Genomic DNA, 17,723 nt, shown 5'->3' with positions numbered 1-17,723 from the left:
GGTAGAGCTCTCATTAGGGAAGTACACAGTGAATGAATAAAGCACCGGTGGAGCTCTCATTAGGGAACTGCACAGTGAATGAATAATGCACAGGTAGAGCTCTCATTAGGGAACTGCACAGGGAATGAATAAAGCACCGGTAGAGCTCTCATTAGGGAACTGCACAATGAATGAATAAAGCACCGGTAGAGCTCTCATTAGGGAACTGCACAATGAATGAATAAAGCACCGGTAGAGCTCTCATTAGGGAACTGCACAATGAATGAATAAAGCACCGGTAGAGCTCTCATTAGAGAACCACACAATGAATGAATAAAGCACCGGTAGAGCTCTCATTAGTGAACTGCACAGTGAATGAATAAAGCACCGGTAGAGCTCTCATTAGGGAACTGCAAGGTGAATGAATAAAGCACCGGTAGAGCTCTCATTAGAGAACCACACAATGAATGAATAAAGCACCGGTAGAGCTCTCATTAGTGAACTGCACAGTGAATGAATAAAGCACAGGTAGAGCTCTCATTAGGGAACTGCACAGTGAATGAATAAAGCACACTAGAGCTCTCATTAGGGAACTGCAAGGTGAATGATTAAAGCACCGGTAGAGCTCTCATTAGGGAACTGCACAGTGAATGAATAATGCACCGGTAGAGCTCTCATTAGGGAACTGCACAGTGAATGAATTAAAGCACCGGTAGAGCTCTCATTAGGGAACTGCACAGGGAATGAATAAAGCACCGGTAGAGCTCTCATTAGGGAACTGCACAATGAATGAATAAAGCACACGTAGAGCTCTCATTAGGGAACTGCACAATGAATGAATAAAGCACCGGTAGAGCTCTCATTAGGGAACTGCACCATGAATGAATAAAGCACCGGTAGAGCTCTCATTAGGGAACTGCACAATGAATGAATAAAGCACCGGTAGAGCTCTCATTAGGGAACTGCACAGTGAATGAATAAAGCACACGTAGAGCTCTCATTAGGGAACTGCACAATGAATGAATAAAGCACCGGTAGAGCTCTCATTAGGGAACTGCACAGTGAATGAATAAAGCACCGGTGGAGCTCTCATTAGGGAACTGCACAGGGAATGAATAAAGCACCGGTGGAGCTCTCATTAGGGAACTGCACAGGGAATGAATAAAGCACAGGTAGAGCTCTCATTAGGGAACTGCACAGTGAATGAATAAAGCACCGGTAGAGCTCTCATTAGGGAAGTATACAGTGAATGAATAAAGCACCGGTAGAGCTCTCATTAGGGAACTGCACAGTGAATGAATAAAGCACCGGTAGAGCTCTCATTAGGGAAATGCACAGTGAATGAATAAAGCACCCGTGGAGCTCTCATTAGGGAACTGCACAGGGAATGAATAAAGCACCGGTGGAGCTCTCATTAGGGAACTGCACAGGGAATGAATAAAGCACTGGTAGAGCTCTCATTAGGGAACTGCAAAGTGACTGAATAAAGCACACGTAGAGCTCTCATTAGGGAACTGCACAATGAATGAATAAAGCACCGGTAGAGCTCTTTTTAGGGAACTGCACAGTGAATGAATAAAGCACCGGTAGAGCTCTCATTAGGGAACTGCACAGTGAATGAATAAAGCACCGGTAGAGCTCTCATTAGGGAACTGCACAATGAATGAATAAAGCACCGGTAGAGCTCTCATTAGGGAACTGCACAGTGAATGAATAAAGCACCCGTGGAGCTCTCATTAGGGAACTGCACAGGGAATGAATAAAGCACCGGTGGAGCTCTCATTAGGGAACTGCACAGGGAATGAATAAAGCACCGGTAGAGCTCTCATTAGGGAACTGCACAGTGAATGAATAAAGCACCGGTAGAGCTCTCATTAGGGAAGTATACAGTGAATGAATAAAGCACCGGTAGAGCTCTCATTAGGGAAGTACACAGTGAATGAATAAAGCACCGGTAGAGCTCTCATTAGGGAACTGCACAGTGAATGAATGAAGCACCGGTAGAGCTCTCATTAGGGAAGTACACAGTGAATGAATAAAGCACCGGTAGAGCTCTCATTAGTGAACTGCACAGTGAATGAATAAAGCACCGGTAGAGCTCTCATTAGTGAACTGCACAGTGAATGAATAAAGCACCGGTAGAGCTCTCATTAGGGAACTGCAAGGTGAATGAATAAAGCACCGGTAGAGCTCTCATTATAGAACCACACAATGAATGAATAAAGCACCGGTAGAGCTCTCATTAGTGAACTGCACAGTGAATGAATAAAGCACAGGTAGAGCTCTCATTAGGGAACTGCACAGTGAATGAATAAAGCACACTAGAGCTCTCCTTAGGGAACTGCAAGGTGAATGATTAAAGCACCGGTAGAGCTCTCATTAGGGAACTGCACAGTGAATGAATAAAGCACCGGTAGAGCTCTCATTAGGGAACTGCACAGTGAATGAATAAAGCACCGGTAGAGCTCTCATTAGGGAACTGCACAGGGAATGAATAAAGCACCGGTAGAGCTCTCATTAGGGAACTGCACAATGAATGAATAAAGCACACGTAGAGCTCTCATTAGGGAACTGCACAATGAATGAATAAAGCACCGGTAGAGCTCTCATTAGGGAACTGCACAATGAATGAATAAAGCACCGGTAGAGCTCTCATTAGGGAACTGCACAATGAATGAATAAAGCACCGGTAGAGCTCTCATTAGGGAACTGCACAGTGAATGAATAAAGCACACGTAGAGCTCTCATTAGGGAAGTATACAGTGAATGAATAAAGCACCGGTAGAGCTCTCATTAGGGAAGTACACAGTGAATGAATAAAGCACCGGTAGAGCTCTCATTAGGGAACTGCACAGTGAATGAATAAAGCACCGGTAGAGCTCTCATTAGGGAACTGCACAGGGAATGAATAAAGCACCGGTGGAGCTCTCATTAGGGAACTGCACAGGGAATGAATAAAGCACAGGTAGAGCTCTCATTAGGGAACTGCACAGTGAATGAATAAAGCACCGGTAGAGCTCTCATTAGGGAAGTATACAGTGAATGAATAAAGCACCGGTAGAGCTCTCATTAGGGAACTGCACAGTGAATGAATAAAGCACCGGTAGAGCTCTCATTAGGGAACTGCACAGTGAATGAATAAAGCACCCGTGGAGCTCTCATTAGGGAACTGCACAGGGAATGAATAAAGCACCGGTGGAGCTCTCATTAGGGAACTGCACAGGGAATGAATAAAGCACCGGTAGAGCTCTCATTAGGGAACTGCAAAGTGACTGAATAAAGCACACGTAGAGCTCTCATTAGGGAACTGCACAATGAATGAATAAAGCACCGGTAGAGCTCTTTTTAGGGAACTGCACAGTGAATGAATAAAGCACCGGTAGAGCTCTCATTAGGGAACTGCACAGTGAATGAATAAAGCACCGGTAGAGCTCTCATTAGGGAACTGCACAATGAATGAATAAAGCACCGGTAGAGCTCTCATTAGGGAACTGCACAGTGAATGAATAAAGCACCCGTGGAGCTCTCATTAGGGAACTGCACAGGGAATGAATAAAGCACCGGTGGAGCTCTCATTAGGGAACTGCACAGGGAATGAATAAAGCACCGGTAGAGCTCTCATTAGGGAACTGCACAGTGAATGAATAAAGCACCGGTAGAGCTCTCATTAGGGAAGTATACAGTGAATGAATAAAGCACCGGTAGAGCTCTCATTAGGGAAGTACACAGTGAATGAATAAAGCACTGGTAGAGCTCTCATTAGGGAACTGCACAGTGAATGAATAAAGCACCGGTAGAGCTCTCATTAGGGAAGTACACAGTGAATGAATAAAGCACCGGTAGAGCTCTCATTAGTGAACTGCACAGTGAATGAATAAAACCCCGGTAGAGCTCTCATTAGTGAACTGCACAGTGAATGAATAAAGCACCGGTAGAGCTCTCATTAGGGAACTGCAAGGTGAATGAATAAAGCACCGGTAGAGCTCTCATTAGAGAACCACACAATGAATGAATAAAGCACCGGTAGAGCTCTCATTAGTGAACTGCACAGTGAATGAATAAAGCACAGGTAGAGCTCTCATTAGGGAACTGCACAGTGAATGAATAAAGCACACTAGAGCTCTCCTTAGGGAACTGCAAGGTGAATGATTAAAGCACCGGTAGAGCTCTCATTAGGGAACTGCACAGTGAATGAATAAAGCACCGGTAGAGCTCTCATTAGGGAACTGCACAGTGAATGAATAAAGCACCGGTAGAGCTCTCATTAGGGAACTGCACAGGGAATGAATAAAGCACCGGTAGAGCTCTCATTAGGGAACTGCACAATGAATGAATAAAGCACACGTAGAGCTCTCATTAGGGAACTGCACAATGAATGAATAAAGCACCGGTAGAGCTCTCATTAGGGAACTGCACAATGAATGAATGAAGCACCGGTAGAGCTCTCATTAGGGAACTGCACAATGAATGAATAAAGCACCGGTAGAGCTCTCATTAGGGAACTGCACAGTGAATGAATAAAGCACACATAGAGCTCTCATTAGGGAAGTATACAGTGAATGAATAAAGCACCGGTAGAGCTCTCATTAGGGAAGTACACAGTGAATGAATAAAGCACCGGTAGAGCTCTCATTAGGGAACTGCACAGTGAATGAATAAAGCACCGGTAGAGCTCTCATTAGGGAAGTACACAGTAAATGAATAAAGCACACGTAGAGCTCTCATTAGGGAACTGCACAATGAATGAATAAAGCACCGGTAGAGCTCTCCTTAGGGAACTGCACAGTGAATGAATAAAGCACCGGTAGAGCTCTCATTAGGGATCTACACAATGAAGGAATAAAGCACACATAGAGCACACACAGAGCTCCCATTAGGGAACTACACCATGAATGAATAAAGAACTCTTACAGCTCCCACAAGGGTACTAGAGAGTGAATGACTAAAGCACACATAAAGCTCCCTTAAGGAACCAAACAATGAATGAATAAAGTACACGTAGTGATCCTATTAGGGAACTTCACACTAAATGAATAAAACACACATAAAGCTCACACAAGGAAACTACACAATGACTGAATGAAGCATATTCAAGGCTACAAGTTGGGAACTACACAATGAATAAGTAAAGCACACATAGAGCTCCCATCAGTCAACTACTTAAAGAATGAATGAAGCACACGAAGGTCTCCATTCGGGAACTTAACAAGGAATTTGGAAAGCAGACATAGAGCTCCCAATAGGGAACTACACAATGAATGATTAAAGCAGGCATAGCACTCCCATTAGAGAACCGTACAATGAATGAATAAAGCACATTTAGAGCTGCCATTACGGAATCACACAATGAATGAACATATCACACGTAGAGCTCCCATTAGGGAACTACACAACAAATTAATAAATAACTCGTACAACTCCACCAAGGGAACTAGAGAGTGAATGAATAAAGCAGTCTTAAAGCTCCCTTAGGGAACCACACAATGAATGAATAAAGCACACATAGAGCACCCAACAGTCAATTACACAATAAATGAATAAAGCACACGTAGAGCTCTAGTTAGGGTAATACACAATGAATGAATAAAGCACACATAGACCTTCAATTAGAGAACTACATATTGAATGAAGAAAGAACACTTACGGCTCCCATTAGGCAAATACAGAATGAATGAATACAGCACACGTAGAAGTCCCATTATAGAATTGCACAATGAATGAATAAATTACATGTAAAGGACCTTATTTCTACTGTGCAACCGGACTTATGTTTCCTCACAGAGACATGGGTAAAACCCCACTCGGTTCCCGCAACCACCCTTGGTATTCAAGTAGGGTACAGGATAGCAAGGATGGACCGCCCAACAAAAATGGGCGGGGGTATCGCCATAGTTCATAAATGTGCCATATCCATTTCAATTTTGGGTCAATGCTGCACGGCAGATATGGAATTAAGGATTTTTAGGATTGGTACTTCGTCAAAGACCAATTGGAAAGGGGCCCTGGTCTATCGTCCCCCTGGCCCTTGAACATCCTTTTCCCTTTCCTTAGTGGAAGCACTGGCCCCGCATATTAACTCTGGAAATGACTTTCTCCTCTTGGGGGATTTTAATATCCATAGCGAATTATTGGATAATGTGGAGGCTCAGTCTCTGCTAGCTGATCTTTTCCTATTAGGGCTAAAACAGCATAATGTGCCCCCTACTCATTGGGCAGGACATACTTTAGATCTAATCCTGTCAAACTCCCCTGACATCATATGCCACCCTCCCAAACAGGTTCATGTGATTATAGAATTTGGCATGCCTAGTTCGGTCGCGTCGTCTGTTCAGTCCTCCTCTTTACCTTTGTGGCGGAGAAAATGGCGTAAAGTGTCAGAGGAAATCTTTCAGAAGACATTTGTCGAACCGCACAGTGTACTGTTGTGCACGTCTGGAGTTTGTAGGCCCAAGGGAACTGAAACTACCCCATGTGGTCTCCTTCTCCATAGGAGTATAATGGAGTGTTCCTACAGTGAACCAGTAAAGCAAACTGACCATCCTTTACATGTGTCTCCTCACATTATAAGTCATATTCCAGGTTACCACCCACCTCTGTATAGTCCCTTCTACTATACACAGCTCCTGGGCTGTGCACAACAGGAATCTCCCCCACACAGCCTTTAAACGGATGCACACACGTGTTCACATGTAACAAGTCCTGGCCCCTTTACTCTGGCTGCAGCGGAACAGCCTTATCCCACAAGGCGGACACTGGTGGAAACCTCATGTAGTCGATTTTATCACGAGTTTACTGTGGGCGGGTCCCAGATTATGAGGCTCTCACCTCACACAGTAAAAGCTCAAATTTCAGGTGTTCAAAAAGCTAAAAATACTGGCGGCACAGATGCTTAGAACCACCCTCTCACAGGCAGAAACCTGAATGTAGATCTGTAGGTTTAACACAAAGAGGCACAAACCTGAATGTAGAGTCTGTAGGTTTAATCAAAGAGGCACAAACCTGAATGTAGAGTCTGAGGTTTAACACAAAGAGGCACAAACCTGAATGTAGGGTCTGTAGGTTTAACACAAAGAGACACAAACCTGAATGTAGAGTCTGTAGGTTTAACACAAAGAGGCACAAACCTGAATGTAGAGTCTGAGGTTTAACACAAAGAGACACAAACCTGAATGTAGAGTCTGAGGTTTAACACAAAGAGACACAAACCTGAATGTAGAGTCTGAGGTTTAACACAAAGAGACACAAACCTGAATGTAGAGTCTGAGGTTTAACACAAAGAGACACAAACCTGAATGTAGAGTCTGAGGATTAACACAAAGAGACACAAACCTGAATGTAGAGTCTGAGGTTTAACACAAAGAGGCACACACCTGAATGTAGAGTCTGTAGGTTTAACACAAAGAGACACAAACCTGAATGTAGAGTCTGTAGGTTTAACACAAAGAGACACAAACCTGAATGTAGAGTCTGTAGGTTTAACACAAAGAGGCACAAACCTGAATGTAGGGTCTGTAGGTTTAACACAAAGAGGCACAAACCTGAATGTAGAGTCTGAGGATTAACACAAAGAGACACAAACCTGAATGTAGAGTCTGTAGGTTTAACACAAAGAGACACAAACCTGAATGTAGAGTCTGTAGGTTTAACACAAAGAGACACAAACCTGAATGTAGAGTCTGAGGTTTAACACAAAGAGACACAAACCTGAATGTAGAGTCTGAGGATTAACACAAAGAGACACAAACCTGAATGTAGAGTCTGAGGATTAACACAAAGAGACACAAACCTGAATGTAGAGTCTGTAGGTTTAACACAAAGAGGCACAAACCTGAATGTAGAGTCTGAGGTTTAACACAAAGAGACACAACCCTGAATGTAGAGTCTGTAGGTTTAACACACAGAGACACAAACCTGAATGTAGAGTCTGAGGTTTAACACAAAGAGGCACAAACCTGAATGTAGAGTCTGAGGTTTAACACAAAGAGGCACAAACCTGAAAGTAGTCTGTAGGTTTAACACAAAGAGACACAAACCTGAATGTAGAGTCTGAGGTTTAACACAAAGAGACACAAACCTGAATGTAGAGTCTGAGGATTAACACAAAGAGACACAAACCTGAATGTAGAGTCTGAGGATTAACACAAAGAGACACAAACCTGAATGTAGAGTCTGTAGGTTTAACACAAAGAGGCACAAACCTGAATGTAGAGTCTGTAGGTTTAACACAAAGAGACACAACCCTGAATGTAGAGTCTGTAGGTTTAACACACAGAGACACAAACCTGAATGTAGAGTCTGAGGTTTAACACAAAGAGGCACAACCCTGAATGTAGAGTCTGAGGTTTAACACAAAGAGACACAAACCTGAAAGTAGTCTGTAGGTTTAACACAAAGAGGCACAAACCTGAATGTAGAGTCTGTAGGTTTAACACAGGCATATACCTCATGAAGAGCACATAAATTCCTATATCATGATTGGCTATTTAAACCTCTTTAAAACATATTACATCATGATGTCATAACAAAAAAAAGCTACCTTTCCATTCACATGTTGATTGTATCTCGGTCTTTGACTCTGTACCGCCCCCACTGCCTTTGGCTAGGAGTTGGCTACGCAAATACTACATAGATGGAACATTTACATTTAACACACGTAGCCACATACCTAAACATAAAACATTTATGGGTAACATACAGGGGCACATACCTGAGAGCAGAGCAATTTATCATCCCAGGTCTCATGATTTCCTGAAGTTTTGGTCCGAAGTATATGTCTGATATGTTGAGAGTCTTGTTTCCTTGGCAATGCTTTAAGCAGAATGAAAGTGCTTTGCAATCGATCATACTATATTCAGACAGATTAATGTTCTGAATATTGTCCATGGCCCTGGAAATAATATCCCCATCTTGAGTCTCATGCAAGCAGTGGAAAACATCCAGTAGCAGGCTTTCCTCTTTTGGCTCCTGAATCCAAGCTACAAGGTCAGCTCTGGTGCTGGGGGATGTTTTACACCATAGCTTTTCCTCTACATGGCACAGTTGGTCCTTGTTAATCAGGCCAAATAGGAATCGCACTGTTAGCATTAAATGGCCCTTTGTCTGCTCACTATATTCCTTCAATAAATGCTTTAGTTCTCTCTGAGGGTTTAGTGAACCCACATCCACGTCAAGGATGTAGAACAGAGCTGCAAAAAACTCCTGAAAGCTGAGGTGGATGAAGCTGTAGGCTGAGTAGACATCAATGTCTTGCTGGAAGATGGTCTGATTGAGAAACAGTGACTGGATGTCCGACACTTCGAGGCCGAACTGCTGAAGATCCTCCTCATCGAAGAGGATTTTCTGCTCAAAGATGCCATTGAGTGCCAGGGAGCAGAGCTTCTTCAGGCTCCTTTGCATGGTCTCTGCAGATGCAGCACTGTGATCCCTCAACAACGTGGACAACAAGAACAAGTAGACCGATGTTGTGGTCTTTGAAGAATTCGTAATGTCCTGGCCTCGGTCCATCTGTTGCTTCATGACCGTGCACACGATCCAGCAGACGATGGGGAGGAAGCACATGGTGTACAGGGTGTCATTGTCTTTCACCAGGGCAAGGGCTCTGGATGCCTGTTCATCATTGCCAAAGAAACCCTTGAAGTATGACTTCCTGTCCTCTTTCTTAAATCCTATTATCTCAGCACAAAGGTGAACCTTGACCTTTATGCACTGCCTGAGCCGTTCCAGAGCCGCCAGACGTGTGGTGATGATCAAGGTGCACCGTGGCAGGATATTTCTTGTCAACAGGTTACTCAGAGTGACTTCCACAGGATTCTTCTGGCATGGATCACTGCAGTGCTGGTCCTCCTGCAAGTCAAGAGAGTACTTCAGCTCATCAAAGCCATCAAGGATGAACAGTATCTTGCTGGGATCAGCCAGCAGCACGCTCATTGGAACCGTCCTGTCGGGGCAGCGGGCTGAAATCAGATCAAAGACACTTTTGTTGCTTGTGACTTGGTTGATTTCTCTGCAGCTGAGGTAGAACATGTAATCAAACAGTCCCCGATAGAGCTTTCCTAGAGCCCAGTCCAGCATGAGTTTTTGGGCTGTCATGGTCTTCCCGATGCCAGCTGGCCCCTGCAGCACGATGGTCCTGGGTCTGTGCCCATCCTCCGCAGAAGCGAAGAGAGCATCTAAACAAATGTAATGCTTGCGGGCCAGGCCGTCCATTATCTCAGTGTGCTCTCTACCTCTGGACATGATCTCGTGCTGACGCTCCTGCTCATGGCGATACTTCTGGACAATCAGCAGCTTTGTGTACCTTTTCTGCAGTGGGACCGTCTCACCCACCCGGGCGTTCCTGTCTTCTATCAGTCTGTACTGTTCAGCAATATGCTCCATGTATATCTTCCTAAAATCTGAGAATCAGAAACTGGTAAATATCTCATGGACACAAATCCAAACATAAACATCACCAAAGCGACTAGCAGAAGGATAATTCAGTTTCGTTGTGTTTAGAAATTTGCAAAGAACAAACTGCTGCCCCAAAGGAACTCCTGTCAGTAGGAAAGACAGAACAGACAGACAATAACAGGCAGAATCATCCCAGGTCAGAGTTTAAAAACCCAGTTTTCAAGTGACTGTTCTCTTGTGCCAGTTCCACAAGTGGTGCAGAGTAGTAAGTAGCGCATACTCAGCCTTTGGAGCCCAATGAGACTGAGCTCCAAGGCCGGCAATCATGAGGAGGCATCTGGAAACACCAGCAGGTCAGGATGGGATGGGCTCAGTAAACATAAACAGGGGCATCACTTGAGCTTCATTTGGAGAAAGGCAAGGCCCGGCCTGAGCCTTAAAAATACAGCTCTTGGCCACAAAAGACAATGCATATTTTAGGTGTGTCCAGAAATAGATTTGCCCCAGAAAGATACAGAGCAGAATTTTCATTGCTCCACTGGCGAGTTAAGAAACACTCTGAACCTTCATGCAGAGGGAAATACTAGAGGCAAAGGGAAAATGTAACTGGCTGGATCATGGATTTTAAGTAGGCATAGTACAAGAAGTTTCCTAAACATGTCAAATTCCGAATGTATTTATTTATGATTGATTACTTGCAATCATTACACAATAAAGCATTGACTTTGAAATACAAAGCGCCAACACACAGCTGGTTATTGCATGAACTTTTAAGAAGACATGTCACTCACCCAGCTTCCTTTCTACCAACAAGAGAGATTTTACGAAACTGGTGTTTAAAACCGAGTCCTGAGGATTTAAGCTTCTAATGACGGTCTGGTGACGAGTTCTTATATGTCTTGAACTGAACAGATTTGAAAGATATTTCTTTTTTTGGATCGATAGGGCCGGACATGTGCAGACCACATGTATAAATGTTTTCTCCGTGTGATCACAGTCTTCACATATTGTTTCCCCTCGCCCTGTCCCACCTCAGACCCAGGGGTGGCTGGTGACATTTGAAAGGGGTGAGGCGTAAACTGATTTGCATACTGCACCATAGTGAGCGAGCACAGCGAGCGAGCCCGAACCTCCGTGTTCTCCCCCCGTGAACATTTTGAAAAAAGAGAAGAAAAATCGTGCTTTTTCAAGCAAATTTGAGAAAGCAGGAAGGTTAATAAAGCAATTGTGAAAGTGCAGTTATTACATTAATAGATGTCATAACATAGGTAGCTGCTTATTCAGTATAACCACAGAGCTTCATACATTCCGTCCTATTACGCTGCTGAATTCAGACTATAAGACTATCATGAAAATCTCAGCTCAGCCACATTCCAGACACCTAAGGCATTTATTGGTTAAAAATATACCTTGCTTAAATCATGCAATAAACGTAGTATTGCTTAAATCATAAATTAAATGCAACATAAAATGTACATTATTTCTTGAACCATGTTGAACTAAAATATTTGTATTTCACAGGCCTGGTACTGAGCACTTTCCGCTCACGGTATCTCCATCTCAGGGCCAAATATGTAGTATAATCTCAACAAGGAATAGGATTAGTTAGACAACACAGAATTTGTGGTTCTTGGGTCGGTGTGACCCTGAGTGATGCCCTGCCTGTGTGGGAGGCTGGTTCTGGTTAATAGTCGGTGCCGGTGGTATCATGCATCTCCTATTTGCAAATAGACTCCCGGCCCTGCACTCTTGTATAAAACGCAAACTACACCAATGTGCAGAATGCGTAAACTTTCCCCGGTTAAAACCCTCCCCTGACCCGTGCCAACCAAGCGCTCCATAGCACCGAGACCGCCCTCATCGCAGCAACAGACGACATTCGAACACTACTGGACAACGGAGACACAGTCGCCCTTATCCTCCTTGACCTCTCCGCAGCCTTCGACACAGTCTGCCATAGCACCCTGATACAACGCCTCAGAAACATCGGAATTCAAGGAAAAGCATTGGACTGGATCATTTCGTTCCTAGCTGGAAGAACTCAGAGAGTCCGCCTCCCCCCTTTTTTTCATAACCGTATTTATTAGAAGTTCAAGCAGATCAAGTGTACAGTCCTCCAAGAGCAGGAGAACACGTCAGCAGGCAAAATACAGTAGAATATACTTATAGCTCAAACTTTTGACTAGCCCCTACCCGCCTCATTATCCCCCCCACAACAGCAACATTTCCCACTACCCACCCCTTATCCCGCCCTATCCCGATGCACGTGATCACAATCAGCTGCAGTATACATAAGGAAACACAACTAAGTGTCTTGGAGCTATCCAGGCCCCGAGGTCTCAATCAGCGGATAGACCATCTTCTGTTTCAGCGGGAGGTTCCAATGTCAGGTCTCTATAGTCCGCCCACCGCTTCCAGATCTTGTAATGTTTCCGAGGGCAGCCCCTGGCTTCAAACACTGGCAATTCCAGCCCCATGAGGAAGTCTAAGCCCGCCTTCCAGGCGCTAAGCGGGGGGGCGCGGTCACTCTTCCAGGCCCTCGCTAGATCCCTCTTGGCCACAACAAGGCCCAGCAGAAGGAGATGGCGCTTATAAATGTTACCACCCACTTGATCTAGGACATGAAGAAGACCCAACCTAGGTGTACGAGGTAGATCCCATCCCAGCACCTCCGATAGGCAGTCCCACACCCCACCCCAGAACCAGACCAGGCCCACACACGACCACACAGTATGCACCAATGTGCCTCTCTCGGCCCCACAGCGCAGGCAATCTGGGGAAGCAATAAGGCCCGCCCTCCACAGTCTCTCTCTGGTGTAATAGGCCCGATGCAAGTATTTATATTGTATGAATCGCAACCTCACTGCTATAGCCGTGCCTCAGGGGGATTCCAGCGCCTCCCGCCAGTCATCCTCATCCAACGGACCAACATCCACCTCCCAAGAGGCCTTCAACGACACCAGGGAAGAGGAGCAGTGAGTGACCAGTGTTTGGTAGATTTTTGAGACTTTTTTATTCCCCAAGTCTCCCATGAAAAGCTTAGCCTCCACGGGGCTAAAGTCTGGAAGCTGGCACCAGACTCGGCGCCAGAGCATGACGAAGCTGTAGATATTTAAAAAACTGGGTCTTGGGCATGTCAAACTCAGCGCTGAGCGCTTCAAAGGATTTAAGGGTAGTCCCGGTAAGTATATGACCAAGCGACGAGATCCCTATGGAGTCCCAGCCTCCAAACCATTGCAATGAGGCCAGTGCAGGGAGCCGTCCGTTGTTCCACAGCGGAGTTTCGGCTGTCAGTCTTCCCCACCAGCCCATGCGACGCAGTGCCAGCCTCCAAATCAGGAAGACCACTTGAGTCACATGTGGCAGTGTCTTATGCCGCCCTGCCGAATACAAGAGTGTATGGAGCGTGGCATCTCCCATCAGAAAATGTTCTAGGGCATACGCCGGATCGTCACGGCCACCGTACCACCACTCATTCAAGACCAACAAATGAGAGGCTTGGTAGTATGACAAGATGTCTGACGTCGCGAGACCTCCACAGTACGTGGACAAAAAGCAGGTCTGCAGTGCTACCCTAGAAGCACCCCCAGCCCATAAAAACCGGCCTAGTAAGGAATTTACACGCCGGAACCACTGCGGGTCCACTCTGTACGGATGGTTTTGTAGCTGGTATAGTAGTCTAGGGAGGGCCACCATCTTAAAAATAGCAGATCTGCCATAGATATTAAGAGGCATGCGGGACCACGTTTTGACGTCGGATTGAACCCTGTCCCACACCGGTTGTATGTTACGCTCCCACGCAATAGCGGCAGACTCCGATAGGAAGACTCCTAGATATTTCAGGCCACCAATCCCTACCTGCAGATCCGCTGCCCAAGGAGACACCTCGCGCCGGCCCCCTAGCACCCAGAGAGTCGATTTGCGCGGGTTAAGGTAGAGTCCCGAGACGTCCCCGAAAATGCGCAATATCTCCAAAATACGCGGGCCCGAACGATCAAGGTCCGTCAAAAAGAAAAGAACGTCATCTGCATACAGTGCGATCCTGTCTGTGAGGCTCGCACTCCATACAAAGCCACGAAGCTGCGCGTCTATGCGCACCCAGGCAGCCAGCGGCTCCATGACTAGCGCAAAGAGATACGGGGACAGGGGGCACCCTTGCCGGGTCCCCCTAGCAACCGGGAATTTCTCCGAAATGGCTCCCGAGACACGTACCGAGGCTGTGATGTCGGTGTACAACAGTTTGACGTACGAGACAAAAACTGGACCCAAGTTGAGGCGCGGTAACAGAGCAAAAAGGTAAGTCCAGCTGACAGAATCAAACGCTCTGTCGATGTCTGCCAGTAGGAGCGCCGCCCGCTCCCCAGTCGCCCCCATCGCACCCACCGCTACCTGTGCACGTCTGATGTTGTGCCTTGTCGCTCTGCCCGGCATAAATCCCGCCTGATCCGGGTGGACCAGATCTGCTACATATGGGAGAAGACGATTCGCCAACGCCTTAGCCAATAATTTGGCTTCAAAATTAATGAGAGAAATCGGGCGATACGACTCGTGTCTGTCGGGGGGCCTGCCCGGTTTCTGGAACACCACAATCTCAGCCTGACGCCAGTCTACCGGCAAGCAACCACCCTCCCGAGCTGCTTCCAAAGCCTGCCGATAGTGCGGTCCTAGCTGCAAATGAAATTTCTTGTAAAATTCACTGGGAAAGCCACTTGGTCCAGGCGCCTTACCCGTGTTAAGTTGTCCTAGCGCGTCGCCCAGTTCCTCCGCCAAAAGGGGAAGGTCTAGAGCTGTCCTGGCCTCATCCGATATCACCCGGGGGGGGGAGGTCAGCTATAAATTTGTCAATTGCCTCCGGTGGGAGACAATCTCGCGAAGCGTATTGTACCCTATAATTGTCGGCAAAACTCGCCGCAAGCGCAGCAGGGTCCGTCATGGCAATCCCCTCCCCATCCGTAAGGCCCGGCAGAGCGATCAGCTGCAGAGTTTGCTGACACAACCGGTGGAGCATAGTGCATGATTTGTCGCCCCATTGGTACACCCTACTCCGCGTGGCCAGCCAGGCTTGTCGAGCCTCGTCTAGTAGGATCGAAGCATATGATCGCTGTGCCTGGAGGAGTAGCCTGAGCGCCACATCGCCTGTATCTCCACTACACTGCCCCTCCATAGCTCTCACCTTAGCCGCAGCTGCCACAGTGGCCTCCTGATGCTTCCGACGGGCGGCAGCACACCAGGCGATGTCTACGCCCTGCAGCGTGGGTTTCATGGCCTCCCAGACCGTCACGCTGTCCATGCCTTCTGTCAAATTCTCCCGCCAATACTGGGCTATTGCTCCGCGCATGTGTGTCGTATATTCTGTCCGTTGGAGATGCCACGAAGACATCCGCCAACGGAACGGCTGATGTGGTTTACGTAGTGCAATCCGTACTGCGACCGGGGAGTGGTCCGACAGTCCTCGAGGTTGAATCACGGCCTGCTTCACCCTATCGAGGAAGGCCCCGGGTACAAACACACAGTCCAACCGGGAGAAGGAGCCATGCACTGCTGACACATACGTGTACTCACGCGTCCTGGCATGCAGATGTCGCCATGCGTCCACCCAACCCAACCCATCAATCATCGCTTTCAGACGTGTAGGGGTAGGCGCCACCGCGGCCACCTGCATTCTCTGCCTGTCCAGACCCACATCCACCACATCATTCCAGTCACCCCCTATCACAGCCAGGCAGTCCGGGATTTCGGCCCACAATTCAAACAGGCGCTCCGCCAGAGACCATTGCAGGGGAGGGGGAGCATACACACTGCCGAACACCACAGGTTCTACACCAATCATGCCCTTGACAAACACAAACCGACCCTGGGGATCAAGCCAATGGCGTTCGTGAGTATAAGACAGTCGTCGATGAATGAGGACAGCTACCCCTCTCGACCCCCTGGTAAAGCCTGCATGGAACACCTGGGCATAGCCAAAACGTTGTAAACTCAGTACTTTCGTTCCTAACATATGCGTTTCCTGCAACAACATGACATCCGCCGAGTCTCTCTTACCCCAGCGCAGTACTGCTCCTCGTTTAATTTTGTCCAGCATTCCCCTGACATTCCAACTAAGAATTCTCATGGAGCCACTAACAGGCGCCGCCTCCGGGGAGTCACCCATAGTCTCGGTGGGAGAGCATCTGGAAACCCTCGGACCTAGCCCAAGCACCTTGCAGTACAGAAATCACAGCAGCAAAAATCACGTGCATCCCTACCCAACTACCCCGCACCCCCCCCTCCCCGTTCACCAACACAACATCCCAAACTACCAAACCCCCGCCTATCCCCCCTCCCCCACCCCTATACCTCATGGAACAGTGAAGTACCTGTCGCGGCATAAAGAGCCTCAGGCCCAAAACAGAGTGCCCAAAGCCCCCCAAGCCAATGGATCCCCCTACACTCCCCAACTAACAGTACCTCCCCTTAGGGCCCCCCTCGAACATGAGAGGAATAGGCCGCCCATGGGTCAGTACCCCGAACCCCATTAATCACATGTGACCCACCACTTAAGCGCAGCGGGACAGAACTACAACAGACATTATGCCCCTCCTGTGTCCAGCCATGGCCTAGACCAGTGGTTCCCAAACTTTTGACTCCTGAGGACCCCCACTGAATCACTACTGGAAGCCGGGGACCCCCAAGCAATTTGTACAATTTCAATAAAAAAAAAATTAAAACAGTAATTCGCAAAAAATACACAAACAAGTACACACCAAACAAATATTTGCATTACTAAAGCTTTTATTATTTTAGATTGAAAAATATGCAAAAATCAAAACATTTTAATGGGAAGGATGGTGCTGCATCTCAGCTACTAACTTTTCAATGTTTGGTATTATTTCTGAAAGTTGAATCCTTAGGTCAGCTTCAACATTTTGCAAGCGATTTCTGCACTTATTTTTAAGGTACATAAGATTTGAGAAAGCCTTCTCACATAAATATGTGGTGGGGAAAGGAAGTAAAACCTTAAGTGGCCTTGTACGATAATTCAGGTTAATCTGTTCGTACATGCAGCCAAAAATTTGTCAGACTCAGAGACTTTTCCTTGAATTGAAGTTTAAGTGCACTATCTGTAGAGATTTCAATCAAACCGTTTTCTTCAGATGGGGTCAGCCCCATTAAATTGTCAATATCTACATTAAAAGGATCTTTAATCCAGTTTTTGCTTTCATCTGGAAGTGGAAAGTACTGGCGAAAACTACACCGCATATCTTGAATATGCTGGATAAAAAGTTCTAAGACTTTGTTCGATAATTCGTCATCAGCAGATTCCAAGAATGTCTTCAGGTTCTGAAAAGAATCAAAATTTATTTGTGATAAGG

The 17,723-nt window shown here is 46.4% G+C and overlaps 1 protein-coding gene across 1 annotated transcript in view; it reads right to left on the bottom strand.

Moving 5' to 3' along the window:
- Nucleotides 1-17,723, bottom strand: part of LOC144763061 (NACHT, LRR and PYD domains-containing protein 3-like) — a 441,280-nt gene that overhangs the window by 143,035 nt on the left and 280,522 nt on the right. Inside the window, exon 4 of the mRNA XM_078648366.1 lies at nt 8,687-10,373. Within this exon, the coding sequence (XP_078504492.1) occupies nt 8,687-10,373 (1,687 nt within the window). The remainder of the gene's footprint in view (nt 1-8,686; nt 10,374-17,723) is intronic.

This window comes from Lissotriton helveticus, chromosome 6, assembly GCF_964261635.1.
Source record: "Lissotriton helveticus chromosome 6, aLisHel1.1, whole genome shotgun sequence".
NCBI lineage: Eukaryota > Metazoa > Chordata > Amphibia > Caudata > Salamandridae > Lissotriton > Lissotriton helveticus.
The sequence above is the reverse complement of the archived record's forward strand: the minus strand, read 5'-3'. Positions and strand labels throughout refer to the sequence as shown.